The sequence below is a fragment of the Danio rerio genome, chromosome 23 (assembly GCF_049306965.1).
Source record: "Danio rerio strain Tuebingen ecotype United States chromosome 23, GRCz12tu, whole genome shotgun sequence".
NCBI lineage: Eukaryota > Metazoa > Chordata > Actinopteri > Cypriniformes > Danionidae > Danio > Danio rerio.
The window spans coordinates 1,531,297-1,552,500 of NC_133198.1; the positions used below are offsets into that span (position 1 = coordinate 1,531,297).

At 40.3% G+C, this 21,204-nt stretch overlaps 1 protein-coding gene across 22 annotated transcripts in view; it reads left to right on the forward strand.

The window, feature by feature from the left end:
* Positions 1–21,204, forward strand: part of utrn (utrophin) — a 311,025-nt gene that overhangs the window by 289,502 nt on the left and 319 nt on the right. For 13 of the 22 annotated variants that reach the window (XM_073939615.1, XM_073939621.1, XM_073939618.1 and 10 more), the window contains 6 exons: positions 7,230–7,454; positions 12,154–12,367; positions 13,427–13,496; positions 15,416–15,502; positions 17,763–17,788; positions 20,461–21,204. The exon at positions 20,461–21,204 is cut by the window's right edge and continues 319 nt beyond it. In XM_073939615.1, coding sequence (XP_073795716.1) covers positions 7,230–7,454; positions 12,154–12,367; positions 13,427–13,496; positions 15,416–15,502; positions 17,763–17,788; positions 20,461–20,469 — 631 coding nt within the window. In that variant the 3' untranslated portion in view covers positions 20,470–21,204. The remainder of the gene's footprint in view (positions 1–7,229; positions 7,455–12,153; positions 12,368–13,426; positions 13,497–15,415; positions 15,503–17,762; positions 17,789–20,460) is intronic. The other 9 variants (XM_073939623.1, XM_073939631.1, XM_073939629.1 and 6 more) reach the window with 1 other exon arrangement.

Sequence of the window (21,204 nt, forward strand, 5' to 3'; positions counted from 1 at the left end):
TAAACTCATGATGACTTTTTTTCCCTGTTAATTCATGTTATGGAACAACATGTTGGTTCTGTATTTTTGCTTTGCGAATCTGTTCATCCGGTGTTGTTGGTTGTATCTGTAGGAACGATGCTTTTCAAAGTTATTATGAAATATGTACGCATACATTATTAACAGCGCCTAAGGGGAGTGGGCAGAACTAAACAACTTGTTTTCTGCACAGCATCTTGGGTAATGTAGTTTACCCATTCAAATTCCATAGTTAAACTTTTTTTTTTTTTGAATATGTTGAATTCATGTGAACAGATGGGCTCTACAATATCGCACGTACAACTGATTATAACCCCAGAGCTCACAGAGCTTTCTTATACATTAATCTTTAATTCAATTTTTTAAATTATAATAATTGTGACACTGAAATAGTATTGCAGTAAACAGATCTCTTTTATTTATTTATATATATTTTTTTCTGACATTACAATAGGATCCAATACAATAGGGTGCGATTTTGAGGCCCACCGCAATGTGATATAGGGGTGTGGTTTTCTCTGCCCACCCAATTGATTGACAGGCACATATTAACATAGTAACACACAGAAACAGAACAGGATTTGCAGAGAGAAAAAAGATCTGTTCAACACTCTGTGATCAGCTGCAGCTCAGTTTAAAATGTCTTTAAAACAGCTTGTTTGTAATGAAGAAAAGACATCGAGGCTATATGAGTCCGCTTCAAGAAGACGTGCTCAAAATGTGTGTGTGTGTGTTCACTGTGAACTTTGCAATGGCGTTTGTTTGTGACTCAAACAGAAAGCGACGCATCGCTTGCTTGAATAAACTCGACCACAAATATATCAAATAACCTTACATGGTGTTTTTGACTGATAAACTGGATCTCTGCATCGTCCGTCTGTCTGTCTCTGTCACTGACTGCTGTTTATTTGACCTGATGCAGCAGAAGCAGGCATGCACAAGAAGCTGGTGGGCGGGGAGAACCAGCTTAAGTGCATTTAAAGGCACAGGCTACAAAATGGGCAGATTCAGGAAGGCAGATTACAACCCCAAATCAGAAAAAGTTTGGACAGTATGGAAAACGCAAATGAAAAAAGAAAGTAGTGAATACCAAAATTTACTTTGACTTGTATTTCATTGCAGACAATACAACAAACATTGTTTAATGTGTTCCTCGTGACTTTATTTTGTTTTTTAAATAAAGACATTTAAAAAAATGTTGGATCAATAAAGCATTTACCCATTTGTAATGTTGCCATTCCTTTTCACCACACTTAAAGACGTTTAGGGACTGAAGACACCAAGTGATGAAGTGTTTCAGGTGTCATTCTTCCTGCAAACAAGTCTTAAGGTGGGCAACAGTACGGAGTCTTTACTGTTGCATTTTGCATTTCAAAATGCGCCACACATTCTCTATCAGAGACAGGTCGGGACTGCAGGCAGGCCAGAAATACAAGTCAAATTAAATTCGGAAATCACTCCTTTCCTTTTTGTTCTGTGTCTTTTCTTACTGTCCCAACTTTTTCTGATTTGGGGTTGGAAATGATCTGAAGGGTATTTTGAGCTGAAACTTTACAGACGCATTCTGGAGACACTAAAGACTACATCATGTGAAAGTGGGGTAAACTAGGAGCCCTTTAAGAGTCAGTAAAGGTCACAGATCAAACTGAATCATGACTGCTCTTGGTGAAGAACTCACAGAAACGCTCAAGTGCAGAATGTGTGAGAGTCTGGCAGACAGTGCACAGATCAGTAGTGTTCACAGCTTGCTTTATTGTGTACTGGACGTGTTCGGGCGAGCTCAGCGGGCGTCCTTCACAGAACAAGCGGATGATAATTACACAGCTAATAAGCCGTTGCCTGCTCGTCCTCCTCGGAGGGAGATCTGCGTCTCAAATCTGCTTTGATTCTCCACCAGAGATCAAATAGGAGACTCTTTCCCTTCATTACCGCCATATGCTGGACGCTGTTTACTCTGAACAAGGTCACACGTTCACACTTGGGGAAATATCAGGAAAATTTTAATAACGCCGCACTCGCTCACTTTCCTTAGGCTTAGTTAGGGGTCGCCACGGCGGAATGAGTTGCCAATTGCACATGTTTACTTTAAATGAAATTTGTGCATGTTTGCTTTTTGCAATAAACATCTGCATGTGTAGCAGAAGAACTGAAAGCACACCCAAGACTACTTTGCTGAACGAGATGTCATATGATGTTGACAACCCAAGCTCATTCTGGAAACGTAGCCCCGCGGACGTTTCTGGAGACTGCAATTTACGTGGCCGGAGGTACGTAAGGCCGCGTTTAGTTTTTTTCGAGCGAACGCTGCGGGGCGGTGTGGTGCCGCTCCTCCCCTCCTCTTCGAACTCGCCCGCCGACGGCTCGCCTCCGAGTGGAGGGCTTTCCCGATGCAACCAGTTTGTTCGCTTAGCTCACAGCGTTGCATCGGCGGAGCGGAGGCCCCGGAGGAGGAGGAGATCGACCGGGATCGAGTCCGGGGAACAGCGGTTCCGGAAATCAGGTAAGACGAAAAACGGAATCCGAAAAATAAGGGCGAGAATGCGGCGGGATCCGAAAACGCGGTCGAAATCGTAGACGAGGGCTTTTGCTTTTTTATTTTTTTTTTTTTTTCTGGACGGCTTTTGCGAACCGTCGCTCGGGTTTAGGGAAGGAGGAGGAAGAAGAGGAGAGCGGCTGAGTCGGCCAATCCGGCGGCTTTTCGCGCGAGAACGGCGCAGGCGCGAACGCCGCACGCTCCCGAAAGGCCCCCGAGACGCAAAAAAGCGCGCACATCGGCCTCTCGTGGATCCGCGAAAACAAAAAACGCTCGAATACGTACCTCCCGGGACGTAAATCGCGGTCCGCAGAAACGTAGACAACGTAGATTGTGTCAAATCAGCTTAACATAAAAGTTCTAGTGAATTGAAACCGTGTAAGTCCAGTGTTCAGAGTTGAAGTTCAGTTTAGTTCAGGTCAGTGTGGTTTAATATTCACTTCTGAAAGTTCAAACACTGAAGAGCAAATCCATCGAGATTTGCGCAGCTCCACAAGTCCCAAATCAAGCAAGCCAAAGGCGACAGTGGCGAGGAACAATCTTCACCAATTGACCGAAGTGAAGAAAAAACCTTGAGAAAAACCAGGCTCAATTAGGCACGACCATTTCCCCTCTGGCCAAACTTTCTGTGCAGAGCTGCAGTCTAGATGTCGAGACTGAAGAACGTTGGATGTCCATCATGGAGAAGCTGCAGGTGTGACTACATCACCAGCGGGTGTTCAGGCTGGCCCACGAGATCAATACGAAGACTCGTCTGTTACTGGGGTCTTTCAGGAATCAGTCTCATGCTGTCCACTCCTCCATGACCACCACAGCATCTGCTCAGGATACAGCCCGGTCTAGGATTATGGAGACCTCTAGAAGTCCTCTATGCTTGGCATCATCTCCTCAGTATAGTATCTGTTTGGTGTGTAACGGTGCATGTATTCATCTCAAACCATCACAATACAGGGCTCAACGTTCAGTTCATGCACTCTGATGGTGAATACAGTCAGTGCAAATGTGCGCACACTGGAGTTATCCAAAAACAGACCATAGCAGTGCAACAACTGAGCAGCCATATACACAGAATGTGTCTTTGCATCTGAAAACCTGAAATGATAGATGAGCTCAGAAATGGTTCCACCATGCTGCCTGCAGCTAGCTCTCTGCAACTCTCACATGGTCGCCCACTGAAGCTAAGCAGGGCTGCGCCCGGTCAATGCCAGGATGGGAGACCACATGGGAAAGCTAGGTGGCTGCCGGAAGTGGTGTTAGTGAGGCCAGCAGGGGGCGCTCAACCTCCGGTCTGTGTGGGTCCTAATGCCCCAGTATATCGACGGGGGACTCTATACTGCTCAGTGAGCGCCGTCTTTTGGACGAGATGTTAAACCGAGGCCCTGGCTCTTTGTGGTTGTTAAAAATCCCAGGCATCCTGGCCAAATCTACCCCCCTGGCCTCTGTCCATCATGGCCTCCTAACCCTCCCCATATCATAATTGGCTTCATCACTCTGTCTCCTCTCCACCAATCAGCTGGTGTGCGGCCCAGAGCAATATGACTGCCATGATGTCATCCAGGTGGTGCTGCACACTGGTGGTGGATGAGGAGATTCCCCCTAAAAATGTGTAAAGCACTTTGAGTTTCCAGAAAAGCGCTTTATAAATGTAGGAAATTAAAATTATTATTATTAATTACTGTAAATAATAGCTTGCGATGCGTGTCCTGCCTAATTCAAACCAGAACCATGCTAGTTTATGTTAGCAACTGCCTAGCAACCCCTCAGAACCCCCAAGCATCTGCCTAGCAACAGCCTAACTACCCTATCCAGACATCCAACCGGCATCTACAGTTCGTCTGTGGACTTTGTCTTGTCTTCTAGATCCACCGCTGCTGCTCACCGATGTGGAAGACATTAAGTCCATCTTTATTTTATTTTTAATCAATCGCTTTTTTCTCAAGTTAATTGACGTTGTGTGTACTTTTGCCGACTTTTGAAAAGATGAATTAACGAAAGTCCATCTGCAATTCGCGGGTCAGTGATTGCACTCATAGTGATTGACTGGAGTCTCTTTGTCTTTGAGATGAATGTAAACACAGGCTTCAGGGAGCAGGTGAAGTGTAAACTGGCAGAGATATGACCAGAAGAGTGGATCTGTGCTGTGTGTGTGTGCGTGTGCGTTTGTGTGTGTGTGTGAGAGAACTGAAGAAGTCGTCAGGGGAGTTTCCCCTGCGGGATTCAGACACTTGACGGATGCTGAGGAGAGACAGACATGACAACAGCACTCATCTCTGTCTGTCTGTGGCCGCTGCTTCATCTCAACACACACACACACACACACCTGCATCACTGTCCCTCTGTTCAACAGCATGCAGACGCACACACACAAACACACACACTTGCACCGGGGACGCAAAAAACACGAGCACGTCTGCAGATTCTGGAGAAGCCACACAAAACACATCAGATTTAGAGACGATGACAGAGAGACTTCGGGCATTTAAAAAAGTAGGCACTGAAGAGAGAACGTCGTAAAGGTTTGGAACATGTAAAGGATGATTAAATGATGACTGAATGTTCATTTTCAGGTGAGCTGTCCCTTTAATGGATGCATTTCAAAACCATATCATCTTTTCTTGGAAATAGTTGGACTTTTCTGAGCCATTTTGGGGTTACGAATTTACACTTAAAGGGCCCTATCATACACCCGGCGCAGTGTGGCGCAAGGCGTGGCGCAATAGTCTTTTGGGAGTTTCAGCTTGGCGCAAGAGTGGTTTTGAGGCGTTGCGCTGCGCTGTTTAAATAGCAAATGCATTATTGCTCATATGTGCGCCCATAGGTGTTCTGGTCTAAAAAGGAAGGTGTTCTGAGGCGGACCGCTGGCGCGTTGCTATTTTGAGAAACTATAATAGATTTTTGATTAGACCAAAACAAACCCGGTCTAAACTCCAGCGCAGAGTTGCGCCTCGCTTACACACTGCTTAATACACACAAGAGAGCAATAGGCAAATATCTTTACATATGAAAACATTAAAATATTAAGGATATATATAGGATATAATAAGAATAGATATAGAATATAAATATAAAGGATTAAAATATTACAAAACATATTATTTTCTAGCCTACATAAATATGAAAAACCACTGCTTATATGACTTCTTCATCTCGTGAGGCTTTTTCAGTTCATTCATAACAATTTGCTTTTGTATAATGTTATTATTATTAGCAGTATTATTTATTATATCCATATTTATATTTGTTTTATTAAAAACAAGCTTAGATTTGACCACCTGTCAGGTTTTAGACCATATGGGGCACAGCAGGTGTTTTAGGATATAACTCAGGTTTTTGAGCTCATTTTGTTATTATTGTTTATTTATTCGTTTGCTGGAAATTAGAACTGAATTTAGAAATAGTTTTGAAACGAATATTTGCGCTTAACAAACAAAAGTATTTATTTATAGGCTAATTGATGTCTGTGCGTAAAGGTTTCCCTATCCAAGAGCGAAAGTGAAAGTAGATCCATTATCTCTCATTCTCACGCAGTAGATGCTGTTTAACTGTTTTTCTGTAAAAAAAAAAAACTGTTAACTGTTTGTTTGTGAAATGCTCATTTTTTCCACTTAGTCTTACTTTACGTCCTGTAAATAGCGAATGCGCTCTTGGCGTGACGCAGCTGGCTCTTAAAGGGAATGGGAGATGAGACTCTGATTGGTTTAGTCTCAAAACACACCTATAACTCATTAAGAAAATAAACTCAACCCTTTTAGACCATGCAACACGGCGCAAAGCGGATTTTCCCGTCCTTAAATTAGCAAAAATGCGTTCTGACACGCCCTGAAAGCGTTTGCGCCCTGCATTTTGCACTCTGCGCATGGACCGTCAAAATAGAGCCCTTCATTTTAAATACTAATGTGTTCGTAAAGTTTCAGTGCAAACATGCATGTGTGTGTGTGTGTGTGTTTGCTTGCTTTATTCAGCATCTGCTGGTGTTGGCAGGCTGTTAGCAGAGCTCCGTGATGCAGTGCCCATGTAATCTCTCTGATTAGTGTGTGTGTGTGTGTGTGTGTGTGTGTGTGTGTGTGTGTGTGTGTGTGTGTGTGTGTGTGTGTGTGTGTGTGTGTGTGTATGTTGTGTTGGTGTGTTTGCTGGAGTGAACACACACCTGAGCCTCACAGCTGTTTGGACAGCACACATCCAAACCCTCGTCTCCTATTCTCTGCTTCACTTTCACCTGTCAGATTTTCAGAGAGAAGCGCCTCAATTACGCTTCTGTCTGCTGGGGTTTACCTGCTGCGACACCACCAGATCCAGAGTCTCGCTGTGACAATTGCTCATGTTTAGCGTTTGGGATCTCTTTAGTTTCCTAATGCAAAATATCACAGTTGAAGTCAGAATTATTAGCCCTCCTATATATTTTATTTACCCAATTTCTGTTTAACAGAGAGATTTGCTCAGCACATTTCTGCACATAATAGTTCATAATAATTCATCTCTAATAACTGATTTATTTTCTCTTTGTCATGATGACAGTAAATAATATTAGACTAGATATTCTTCAAGACACTTCTATACAGCTTAAAGTGACTTTTAAAGGCTTAGCTAGGTTAATCAGGTTAAGGTTAATTAGTCAAGTCAGTGTATACCAGTTTAATGTGATTACAGTAGTGTTAACCACTGAATGTTTGTTCTGCAGGGACGAGGAGCACGCTTTGATCCTGCAGTACTGCCAGACATTGGGAGGGGAGGGCTCATCTTTCAGCCAGCCACAAAGCCCCGCCCATATCAACAGGACCCCCGCCCACAACACCCACAGCCCCTCCTACCTGCTCCAGAGCCCCGCCCAGATTCTGCAGGCAGTGGAGAGGGAGGAGCGAGGAGAGCTGGAGCGAATCATAGCACGGCTGGAGGACGATCAGCGGTGGGTTTCAGATACTTCATCAAAACAATACACTGTCCAGTTTTCAATATTAACTCACTCAGCCATTAGTCGTGCCAGACACAATCTGCAGACATTTTTTTGCTATTTCGGCGGAGAATTTTGTAAAAATGATGAATGATTTTAGGAGAATCACAACTAAAACATTTTGAATAAAAATAATATTTTATATCAATAAAATAAATAAAAATGCATTTAAGTTTACAATGCAAATTCAATTAGATCCACTTATTTGGTAAACAAATCAAGTCTTTCGAATAATATATCCACTAAAATATTACTATTATTATATCATTATAATATTAGTGAAATTATTTTAAATAAATATACAATTGAATGAATATAAATGTACACACATTTACAAACAAGAAAATAAATAGACTGAATTGTGGGCTCAAAATCTGCGGATTTCTGCGCGCGCAGATTCTGTGTGGGCCTAGCCATTAGCCATGTTGCCATCCACTTATTGTAATGCAAATTTTTTTTATTATCGGATAAAAATTCTTGATGAAAACACCAAGATTAGTATAAATGTTGAAAATGCTTATTTTAAAAAAAAGTATGTGAATAACTGAGTAGGATTCATTCATTTTCTTGTCGGCTTAGTCCCTTTATTAATCTGGGGTCGCCACAGCGGAATGAACCACCAGCGACCTTCTTGCTGTGAGGCGAACGTGCTACCCACTGCGCCACTGTGTCGCCTACTAAGTAGGATAAACTTTTTATTCGATAAGTAAAAATGTGCATAAACTACAATGAAAACATGCACCGCGTCACCAAATTCAATTCATTTTAGCATATTATTCCTTAAAATAAGACTTGTCTAGAAAATGCTTCTTGATTTTAGAATTGGGAGATATTTGGACTCGAAACAAGACAAAAAGTCTAAGTAAGAAAATCATTTTTTGGGTGAACTATCCCTTTAAGAACATCGACAACCCTTCGTTCATATCTACACTGTTGGGAGATCATTTATAAATGTTTACTGCTTCAGGGTTTAATGGTGATTGCAGCAAACTCATCAGAGCATTTCACTCTTCATTTAATGACTGTATTAGGTACAGTTAACTATGCTTCAGCCGAACAGCATCTCTATAATTAGCCTGGTTATGATTCGCATCTGTTGGGTTGTTTATGTAGTTGTGCGTTTGGCAGTGGGCTGCGTTTTAACAATAGGCAGAAAAAGTGGCTGCAGATCCCAGTGGGTTGGCTTTTCTTCATTGCTTTTCAAAGCCAGCACATAAAACAGAAGCTGCCCAGCATCCAGCAGTCATAACTCATGCACACATTCATTCATTCATTTTCCTTCGGCTTAGTGCCTTATTCATCAGGGGACGCCACAGCAGAACCGCCAGCTATTCCAGCATGTGTTTTATGCAGAGGATGCCCTTCAAGCCACAACCCAGTACTGGAAAACACCCGTACGCTCTCACATTCACACACACTCTCATACGCTACAGCCAATTTAGTTCATCAGTTCCCCTATAGTGCATGAGTTTGGACTGTTGGGGAAACCGGAGCACCAGGAGGAAACCCACATGCAAGCTTCACACAGAAATGCCAACTGGCCCAGCTGGGACCCGAACTGGTGACCTTCTTGCCACAGTGCTAACCACTGAGCTACCGTGCTGCCACTCAAGCACACAATAAACCAAAAGAACCTGAAGCAGGCAAAGAATTTAGACACAGCATCCCTTTACTCTGCAAAAAAAATGCTGGGTTCCAGACAATCCCTTCATGTTGTCCCAACACAAATTTATGAAGTTGTTTATTTTGCATGCTAAATATCTCGGCGACTCATCAGCGATTCTGTCTGATGTTGTCTTTGATAGTTCACACTGTTTGATTGCTATTGTGATTTAACTGTGATTTCTCAAAACCTGTCGGCGAATCAAAATCAGGGCTAAAGTTATGTAGTCTGAAGTCGGCATTTATCATTTCTACACAGGGCCGGAGCAAGCTGAACTGATGCTCTAGGCAAGGGATTCCCAAACTTTTTTATTCCGGGACCCACCTAGGCAAGTAATTCAATCTCAAGACCCACCATAATATTTTACTATGGAAAAATAGGTTAAAAAAAATTTATCCATTCAAAGCAGTCAAAAATATATGGTGTGCGGCTTTTTGGATTTTGCGATTTGATATGCACAAAATGAGGCTGGAAGTGCTTTTTGTGGGATGCTGGCTGTAACTCTGATCATTTTTTTGTTGAAAAAGATATTCTTTTTTTTTTCAGAAGAGAATATGATCAACCTTTGATCAAGCCCCTGGATTATGATCAAGCCCCGTCACATCGCAGTAATTTCCACTGCTAGTGTATAGTCATAAGAATCTAAACAGCTTTTTGATCGACTACTACAAGCTGGGAAAACGTCAGATAAATATGCCAATGCAATTAACATTAATGCTGAATATATCTAATATTTACACATTTGCTTGAGGAAGGAATGATGAGGGTTACTATTACTATTACATTACTATTACTGTTTTCCATAACGTCTATGCCCTTCCATGACATTAGCTGACGTTAAAACTAACAGATAGCACTATAGCTATTTATTGATTAGCAATTCAATTCAATTCAGCTTTATTTGTATAGCGCTTTTACAATGTAGATTGTGTCAAAGCAGCTTCACATAAATGGTCATAGTAACTGGAACAGTGTGGTTCAGTAACTGGAACAGTGTGGTTCAGGTTTTAGTGTTTAAGTTCAGTTCAGTTCAGTTTAGCTCAGTTCAGTGTGATTTAATCATTACTGAGAGTTCAAACACTGAAGAGCCAATTCATCGATGCGTAGCTCTACCAATCCTGAACCATGCGAGGCAGTGGCGACAGCGGAGAGGGAAAAAACTTCACCTGATGGGAGTGAAGAAAAAAACCTTGAGAGAACCAGACTCAGTTGGGCACGACCATTTTAATTTCTCCGCTGGCCAAAAGTCTTGTGCAGAACTTCATTCGTCGTGGTTTAGGCTGGAAGATGGCCTCAGTGAAGACTTGTCTGTCCCTGGAGCGTTGCTGGAATCAGACTCATGTTCTCCACTCCCCACGACCATCAGCGCAGCAGCAGCTCAGGATATGGCCTGGTCCCGGATATGGAATCCTTGGGATCATCACGTCGCTGGTCTTGAATCCAATCAGTGACTCCGCATAATCTGAGGACCTCGGGATGAGTATCCCCAGGTGAAAATAGAGAATAAAGAGAATAATTAGCGTAGCTGCTGTTCATAGTGTATATAAGCAAGATGTAGAAGCCAGTGTGGAACCCGCTAGGTGATGCATTGAGTGTATGCTTTACTAAACAGATAGGTCTTTAATCTAGTTTTGAAGTTAGTTAGCAATCTGTCAACGTTGTGATGTAAAAAATAAGGGACAACAAATAGCTTCAAATGATAGAATAGATAGCAAACATTAGAAAATATTGACAATACAATAAAAGGTTTAGCCTATTAAAATCAATGGCCTATCCAGAAATTAAATAAAGCTATAAAATCTATTTCACTTTTGATTATATTTGCATATTGAGTAAAGTTACTATAGTTATTCAGTGAAGAGCAGCTAGTGAATCGCTCTTTGTGTTTTGTTTGATAACAGAGGTGTTCATGTAAGAATGCACAGATCTAAAATGAAGCATTCGACTACTTTAGTTACTTTTCGTGCTCATTTAAGAGAAAATTAGTAGTGTTTAAAATAAAAAAAACACGCAGGACGGAGCAAAAAAAAAAAAAAAAAAAAAAAGAAGCACTTTTCCGACGTTCCCTTACTGAGAGCACCGATCTGCGCGAGCTCTACCGGCTAAACGCAGATTGCGAGAGCTCAAACGGAGCAGACCCATAGTTTGAAAACCCCTGCTCTAGGCAAACGACGATCACGCCATCCTCCACCTGAAAGTGAAACTAGAAGTGCCACAAAGTGTAAATTGGCTGTATATCCGCTGCGTAAAAACTTGCTGGATAAGTTGGTGGTTCATTCCGCTGTGGCGACCCCGGATTAATAAAGGGACTAAGCCGACAAGAAAATTAACGAATGAATAAACAGATAATGCAATAATACATTTGAGCATGCATTGTTTACCCCCCATACGTAGACATCACATGAAATATTAGGTCATGAAAATTTCATTGAAAGTCATGGAAATGGGCTATATGCACAGCTAGTGTTTTTCAGCCAGCGCTAAACTTCCGCTGAAAGGTTAATGTGACTATTTCCAACTTCATATGGTTTCTTGTACAGCATGGATGTTGTGGTGTACTTGAAATACAATCATTTAGCAGACATAAGCATTCATTAGTTGTTCAAGTGTAAATGGAGATGAAAGACCGTGTAAATACAAGCGCCGTCAGCAGCAGCAGGCTAGCTCAGAAACTCTGTAATACTGGAGTAAATAAATGTCAAGATTTTAAAGACATGCTTTAGATAAATATCATTTAATGCAGTGCTTCTTGTACATTCTGAGACCAACTTCATACTGTATATCAATCAAGCAGTGAAGATCACTGAGTTTTCAAGAAATCTACTTATAAACTCTGAGATTTTATAATGGCATGGCAGCTACTGGAAAGCTTGAGCTGGCTGGCTGAAAAGTCCCTATGCACATACTCTATTTTAATAGTAGAGCTGTGTATGAATCATGTATAGATGCAAATAGAAATTGAATTAACCTCTCTCTGTGATTGTGTCTCAGGGTTCTGCAGAGGGAGTATGAAGAACTGCGGTTTCAGTACGGTCAGCCTGGCGCCGCAGCTGCTAGCGGAGCCCCAGATGAAGCTGATCTGCTAGCTGAAGCTAAACTCCTGCGACAGCACAAGGGACGACTGGAGGCCCGCATGCAGATTCTGGAGGACCACAACAAACAGCTGGAGTCTCAGCTTTACCGACTGCGCCAGCTGCTGCATCAGGTAACACACACCAGCTAGTGGAAACGCACACAGCTGAGGTCAGAATTATTAGCCCTTAATAATTATTCCTGTATTTTTTTCCCCACAATTTCTCTTTAGGAGGGAGATTTAAACACATTTCTAAGCATAATAGTTTTAATGATTAATTTCTAATTGATTTCTTTCATCTTTGTCATGATGCAAGCACATAATAAACCTTTAAGTATCTATTACATCAAGCTTTTTTTCTGCAGCAACCCAAAATAATGCTTTATCGGAGCAAAGCTGGAATCTAATACAAAGAGTCTGGGATCTCATTCTGGCCGAGAACTATTCACTTAGACGTTGCTGGTTTTTAAATATGCATCAAAGCATCCCAGGATTAACATTTACCTGTCTCGGGCTTCAGCTCCAGCTCTTCCTCACTATATAAAGTGCTCTTGTTTCATTCTTCAACGAGCTTCATGGTCTAACGGTGATGCCAGGGAGTTCAGCAGCCGCCAATAGTGTCGTGAATCAAGCGCTGGCGTTCAATGAGCCCTGATTTAGGGGAACGGTAATTTATTGGGCCTCCTGAGGGCCTGATTCACTGCACCGAGAGCCTCCGTTCAGCCAGATGCTCTTGTCAAAGGCTCTTAGCTAAATAAACCCAATATAACTCCATAACCCAAAAAGGCAAACAAGACTGTCGTTTCGCAGCCTGCTGTTTCTGGCTTTCACCTAGAGGACGAGTATATGCAGTAATGACCTCTTTCATGTCTATATTTACACTGCTTGATGGTCAGTTCTGACTTTGTTACTGTATCCCATTTTACATCTTTTAAAACTGAGCCGTATTAAAGGGCAGCTATGGTAAAAAATCTAGTTTTTGAAATCTTCCTGAGTCTAATAAACGTCATTTGGGAAATATTTGACAAAGAAAAATATGTGTACAAATTTAAATCATCACACATCATATTTAATACCAGCTTCCACATAGTTAAAACAGCCGGTATGTGTATTTTACACCATTAGTACTGTGAGTTTATCACTATTTTATATTTTATTTATGATTTTAAACCATGCCTTTTCTTTTTGTAGCCCGAGTTAAACGGCACATCATCATCCAGCTCTCTCCATCAGGATGCAGCAGGACAGCCCGAAATCTCGGGTATGAACACACATACACCAAAAACATGTGTGTTAACAAGGACTCTCTATAGGCATAATGTATTTTATACAGTAAAAGCTAGTTTTTTAGCTGTATACAGTAAAAGTGTAGAGATAGCTTCACAGTCTTGAAGATGTCCTTATAAAAACTTACATGGTTTACGGGGACTCTCTATAGGCATTATGCATTTTATACAGTAAAAGCTACAATTTTAAAAGCTGTATACATTAAAAATACAGTGATAGCTTCACTGTCTTGAAGATGTCTTTATAAAAACTATGAGTGTACGAGGTTTATGAGGACTCTTTATAGGCATTATGCATTTTATACAGTAAAAGCTACAATTTTAAAAGCTGTATACAGTAAAAGTGCAGAGATAGCTTCACAGTCTTGAAGATGTCCTTATAAAAACGAGGTTTACGAGGACTCTATAGGCATAACACATTATATACAGTAAAAGCTACAATTTTAAAAGCTAAATACAGTAAAAATACAGTGATAGCTTCACTGTCTTAAAGAGGTCTTTATAAAAACTATGAGTTTACGAGGTTTACGAGGACTCTCTATAGGCATTATGCATTTTATACAGTAAAAGCTACAATTTTAAAAGCTGTATACAGTAAAAGTGCCGTGATAGCTTCCCAGTCTTGAAAATGTCCTCATAAAAACTGAGTTTACGAGCGCTCTCTATAGGCGTAATGTATTTTATACAGTAAGATAGTTTTAAAAGCTGTATACTTTAATGTACATTGATAGCTTTACAGTCTTAAAGTTGTCTTTATAAAAACTATTAGTTCAGGAGAACTTTCTATAGACGTCATTTATTTTAAAAATGAGGTTTACGAGGACTTTCTATTGGCGTAATGTATTTTATACAGTAAAAGGTAGTTTTTAAAGCTGTATGCAGTAAAAGTACAGTGATAGCTTTACAATATTGAAGATGTCTTTATAAAAACTATGAGTTTACGAGGTTTACGAGGACTCTCCATAAGCGTAATGTATTTTATACAGTAAAAGCTACAATTTTAAAAACTGTATACAGTAAAAGTACATTGATAGCTTCACAGTCTTGAAGTTGTCCTCATAAAAACTATGAGTTTACAAGGGTTTCGAGGACTCTCCAAAAGCGTAATGTATTTAAAACAGTAAAAGCTGCAATTTTAAAAACTGTATATAGTAAAAGTACATTGATAGCTTCAGTCTTAAAGATGTCTTCATAAAAACTGTAAGTTTACGAGGGTTACGAGAACTATCTATAGGCGTAATGTTTTTTTTTTCAGTAAAAAAGCTTATTATTATGGTCTTACCCTACTCCTACTCCTAATCCTAAACCTCACAAAATACCTGTGGCATATTTCGAATGCCAAAAGAGCCTGTTATGTATTTTTAAGCATGTGAATTATGAGGACACAAGACGTTAGAGCTGCACGATATTGGAAATAAAAAAAAGATTTTTTTTCTGGTATACAAATTGCGGCACAACAGTAAGTATTACAAATTTGACCTCTTTCTAACAGGGAAAACCTCCAGCAATGAAAAAATACATGATTATATGGCATTGCAATCAAAAATGTATAATAGAAGTCAATGGGGCAAAAACTGCCCCTAACATAACGAAAGGGTAGTCCATCTGCCCAGAGTGTATAGTTGAGTCTGAACATTTTAAAGCATTTTCCTAACACATGTGTCAAAGTAAGATTTGCCACCAAAAATCATTGCATTTTCTGAAACACAGAGAAAGCGGTGGCCAAATTAAGACTTAAAACCCTCCCAGAGTGGATGAACACAACCCAACAGCCTACACCCATGATATCACACAATACCGTGTCCTCATAAACCACATAAACCTGCACACACACACACAGCATGGGGTGATACACTGACCTCCTGATGGTATAATTGTGTGTGTGTGTCCTCAGACGAGTTTCTCCATCAGTGTGCTAACAGTAACTCTGCTCTGGCGGAGGTTATGGATCAGATTAACCACAGTTTTCCTGCATGCTCTCGTAAGTCTAACGCTCTCCATCCATCTCTCAGCATGTCAGCTAATACTCCTCCGTCTTCTGGGTCTCTCAACCCTTTCCTTCCTCTTCTGCTTCCTGGTGTGTAGTGAAGTCGTTTGGGCTGCATCTCAGTCGGGGTCCGCTAGTGAATTCCTGTTCAATTTTCTGCACAGAGAATCCATTTCTGAACCCAAAGACAGATCTGAGTTCATTTAGTTTAACCGCTAAATTGCTGGTGATTCTGCACGTCTCTCAGTCTTGAAGATATCAGTATAAAAACTGAGATTCTGTCATAGTTGAACAGATTTACAGTGGGGGAAATAAGTATTGAACACGTCACCGTTTTTCTCAGAAAACATACTTATAAAGGTGCTGTTTATTTGAAACTTTTACCAGATGTTTTTAGCAACCAAATAAATCCATATATGCAAAGAAAACAAATCTAATTAGTTTACAAATGAAGTTCTGTGTAATAAAATGAAATGACGCAGGGAAAAACTGTTGAACACATGAAGAATGGAAGGTGTAGTTGGGCAGTGAAAGCCCAGACAGCAGCTGAAATCTGTCAGTAGTTCTTTAGCAAGCCTCTGCCCTTCCTCAGTGTAAATGAAGATCAGCTGCTTCAGTCCAACATCTACATCAGCAGGAGGATGAAGATGAAGCCAGGGTGGACATTTCAGCAGGACAATGATCTAAAACACAGCCGAGGAGACTCTTGGTGCTTTCAGAGAAAGACAATCAAGCTGTAGAATGGCCTAGCCAATCACCTGATGCCAATCCAATAGAAAATACATAATAAAGCTCAGATTTGATTTTTTTTCTATTGAGCATATATAAATTATACAATTTCAATCAACAATTTCAAAAAAAAATTTTGTGTAAATATACATACAAAACAAAGCAGAAAAGACAAACAATGTGGAAGTAGAATACAATTTTGTAGCAAGAAGTACAATAAGAGTTTATATATATATACATGAAAAAAATGGAAAAAAATACGTGTTTATACAGATACTGATTGTAAGAAGTCAATGAAGGGTTGCCAGCTCAGATTTGATTGACGAGACCCACAGAAGCATCAAGATTTTGACACTCTGATGAAGTCTGTGAGAAACTCACACCTGAGCAGTGCACGAGGCTTCATTCTCCATATGAGAGGCGTCTTTAAGTTGCCGTAATTAATAAAACCTTTTATATAAAATATTAAAACTATATACACACATATATATATATATATATATATATATATATATATATATATATATATATATATATATATATATATATATACTCGTAGCAGTGCGATATGGCTGTATATTGGCTCAATGATGCAGGCTTAGTAAGTTAGTGCCCCAAGCAGTGCCGATATACTGCCATATCACATTGCTGAGTGTTATATTGCGTTTATACAAAAGTTCGACAGCAAAATCATGTATATAAACAAGGAAATCAAACACGGAGAGTCTCAAAAACCTTTTGTATGAGTCACTACTTTCTTCCGTTATTCATTCACACTATTCATCATGAAAAAACGCAATATATAAATGTCGCTTTAGACAAAAATAAAATCTGCTTACCTCTTCCTCCATTTAAACCAGATAGAACTCTAATTGTTGAGAAAGATTGAAAAAATGCAATCTTTACTCTTTTTTTTTTCCTCTAATAATCAATTCAACACTAGATATTTTATAATCAACAGCATTCTCACATTTTTGTTAAATACATTCCAGTCCAGTTGCCTCTTCCTCCATATAAACAGCACTGTCCGCCTTCCCAGAATACCTCACTTCAGATTGCCAGCCCGCAGAAACCACACTCTTGTCTGTAAAAAACACCCTGTGAGCGGCGATTCTGAATTATGTTTGTCATTACTGATCACCAAGCCTTTAGAGCCTCCAGAAAGACTTCAGTTGAGTGTTTTTATTACTGGAAAGGTCACTGATAAGATTGTATTGTTAATGAACTTGATTTCAAACTCCACCCAGAGTTACATTGTTAGCAAAGAAACTCTGTCGGAAGTATCGATCCTGGATTTCCTGCATTGTGCGATGAGATACGACGGCCATTTCCATGTTCTGGGAGTTTTAATGAAGGACAGGGTTGTCTTCCCTGCAGACTTTATTACAGCGCAACAACAAAAAAATCCCAGGGGTTTTTGGAGACTTACAGTAGTGGAGAGTCTGCATGTGTTGTTTTTGTGATCAGGACTGCGGTTTCATTGTCCTAATTGTCTCTCTTTCTGTTTTTCTTCTGGGTTCTGCAGCGTCGAGTGTGTCCTCAAGACCGAAGGTGAGACTAGCACACAACATCACATTAAAAGCTGTGAATTTTACCCACAATCCTCAGCTCTTGTTTTCCAATCTAATGCACACAAGTCTCTGAAAATATAGACTTATTAGCCCTCCTGAATATTTTTTCAACACATAGCAGTATAACTCATCTCTAATAACGGATTTATTTTCTCTTTGCCATGATGACAGTAAATAATATTAGACTAGATATTCTTCAAGACACTTCTATCCAGCTTAAAGTAACATATAAAGGCTTCACTAGGGTAATTAGGGTAAACTTAAGGTAATTAGGCGAGTCATTGTATAACAGTGGTTTGTTCTGGAGACAATCCAACACTAATATTGCTTAAGGTGGCTAGTAATATTGACCTTAAAATGGCTTTAAACAATAAAAAAATAATAAAACTGCATTTATTCTAGCTGAAACAATACAAATAAGACTTTCCTCGTCTGTTAAACATCGTTTGGAACATATTCGAAAAATTTACAGGAGGGTGAATCTATAGCCCCTTTCACACATACAGACCTTTCCGGAAAATTACCGGCAATTTTCCGGAAAGGTTGTATGTGTGAACAGGCCCTTTTTGAATATACCGGTAAATTCGTTCTGGCTATTTTCCGGAAAGTGAAGTTGTAATATTACCGGTAATTTGCCGGAATGCTGCGCTGTGTGAACGCAGAAGGAAGATTGCCGGAAAGAGCGCGTACACATCTAGAACGTGCTGACGTGAGACGTCTACTTTAGCCAATCAGAACAGTCAAACGCATTCACGTGGGCGCGGTTTATGAGAATAAAAGCCTTTGAATATTTTTTCAGACACATTTAGCTGCTAGATGTTAGTCAGATCACGTTTATATGTTCCTTCCTAATGCTAACTGTGAAAATAATTATCGATAAAATGTTTATGATAATTCGTTGTTTGATACGTTCAAGCTTTGCGTGTGCCCGTGAGCGCCCATAGCGCCAGCACACACACATATCATGAACATCTCGAAATGCGAAAGTGTTCCTCCATATGTTTTCATTGGAGTTGTACTCAATACTGATCATCCGAAGAGTTTGTAATGTAGTCAAATGTTTACAAACACAAGCGCAGCCGTTTAGAGCTCATTTCTGGTTAATGATGTCAGAATTTACCGGCATTTTGCAATGTATGTGTGAATGCTCTTTTCCGGAAAAATTCCGTAACGTCCTCGCCTGTGTGAACAGCGCTTTATTGAATTTACCGTTCCAGAAATTTTCCGGATATTTACCGGTATCACTGTGTGAAAGGGGCTATTGTGACTTCAGCTGTATATTTTGTTCCCTGCTCTATTAGATTGCTTGAAGCTAGCCATCATCAATCATATTTCTGTTAGCCAGAGACTCTGCTTTAATTAGAGAGTCATTATTGGTGGTAAACATCTTCCTGATGAGCTTGTATGCTGAGATTCATCATCGCCGATGGGTTAGAATCTCCATATGTCGCATATCTGTGGTGATTAACCGACTGGTTGTATTTGAAGATGTTGAGCTTGAAGAGTTATATTGTTTAAAAGTTGGGAAATGAGACTCACGAAGTTCATATTCAGGAAAGTTTCTGTTTAAAAAGTGACGCTGCTTTGTAATCACAGAGCTTCATTTTCTTCAACAACTAAAAAAACATTAGTAATTATGCTGCCCATAAAAATACATGTTTGTTTTTCATAATTTAAGTATGTCTAATGTGTATATAAATACACACATGCATATATTTGAGAAAGTGTTTATTTTTTTTATTTACAACCTTAAATGCGATAAAGTTGAAAGAGTACGGGAAAAGGCAAAAAAAAATGTTTCTGGACACCGTTAACATAGGGCTTCCTTTTGGCACAATACAGCTTTAACTGGTAATTGTGAATGTAACTACATATTTTGGCATTTGACAAAGGTTTGTAGTTTTTTTTTAGAGAAATAGAATATTAAATGAGAAAACAGTGGGCGTGGCTTGTTTTTTTCTACTGTGAGCTAATTGGATGGATTAAATTGGGTGTTTCATTCAGAAAGATATGGGAAAGTATTTGGGGAGAGTTATTACAACAGACTCCTCCTACTCACCATTACTGTTTGATGTAAGCACTGACAGCTTGAGGGGCGTGGTTAAGTGTGTTAGCCCCGCCTAATACCTCAGACAGACCTAATCTGAGGATTGAACTTCATTCATTCATTTTCTTGTCGGCTTAGTCCCTTTATTAATCTAGGGTCGCCACAGTGGAATGATCCGGTAACTTATCCAGCAAGTTTTTACGCAGCGGATGCCCTTCCAGCCGCAACCCGTGTCTGGGAAACATCCACACACACACTCATACACTACGGACAATTTATACTACCCAATTCACCTGTACCGCATGTCTTTGGACTGTGGGGGAAACCGGAGCACCCGGAGGAAACCCATGCGAACGCAGGGAGAACATGCAAACTCCACACAGAAACGCCAACTGAGCTGAGGATCGAACCAGCGACCCAGCGACCTTCTTGCTGTGAGGCGACAGCACTACCTACTGCACCACTGCCTCGCCCGAGGATTGAACTGAAAATTAAATCTTAATGACGTGCACAGATGAACTGTTCAGCACAGAACTAGCAATGTGAGCTCACACAATCAATGTGGTTACATCTGATTTCATTTGTGCTTTAATGTTTGTGTCCAGGTGAAGTGAGCCGTAATCCAGAAGATCCCCATTCCCGAGATGCAGATTCCCGTCTGTTTCCCTCCAGCCCAAAGACTCTGGAACAGACCACGCTCCCATTCAGAAACTAGGACTACTGCATCTGTCTGTACTATGCAACTGTACATTTGATCAACACATGTAGATTGTACGTGAGGTGTATCTGCCCGTTCTTTTCATACTCCAGATGATTATTTAGGGTTACGGGGGGGCATTAATCATGTATCCTGTATGCTTTTATTTCTGTGCTCACCGAGGAATCCATCTCTCGCGTCTTTCTACACATGTGGTTTTTTCGTTCAGTCAGAAAATGTGGCGGAGATTAGGAGGAATTGGTCTCGTGATGCTGAAGTGTTCGCGCATGTTGCCCCCCAGCATATTTCTGTTGACGTTTTGACAGTGTTTGCCGTGAAAACTCCCTTTAAAGCGTTGTTTTTGAGCATTTTAAACCCTCACTGCATTTCTAGAGCGCACATACAGATGATGTACAACACAAATGCTTAAAGAAACGAAAAAGAAAACACCCTTTTGTGCCTATAAAGCGTCCATTCCAGGAGAGATGCCGCATTTCTCAAGAAAAAAGTCATGTAGAGAGATTATATTATAAGAGTCGGATGTAGGACAATGTGGATTTCCGGGATGTTTGGCCCCAAGATGATTTATCTTTGTGTAGTATAGTTTTATAAATAAAAAATTTAATTAGAGAAAGCCATGATTGCCTTGCTA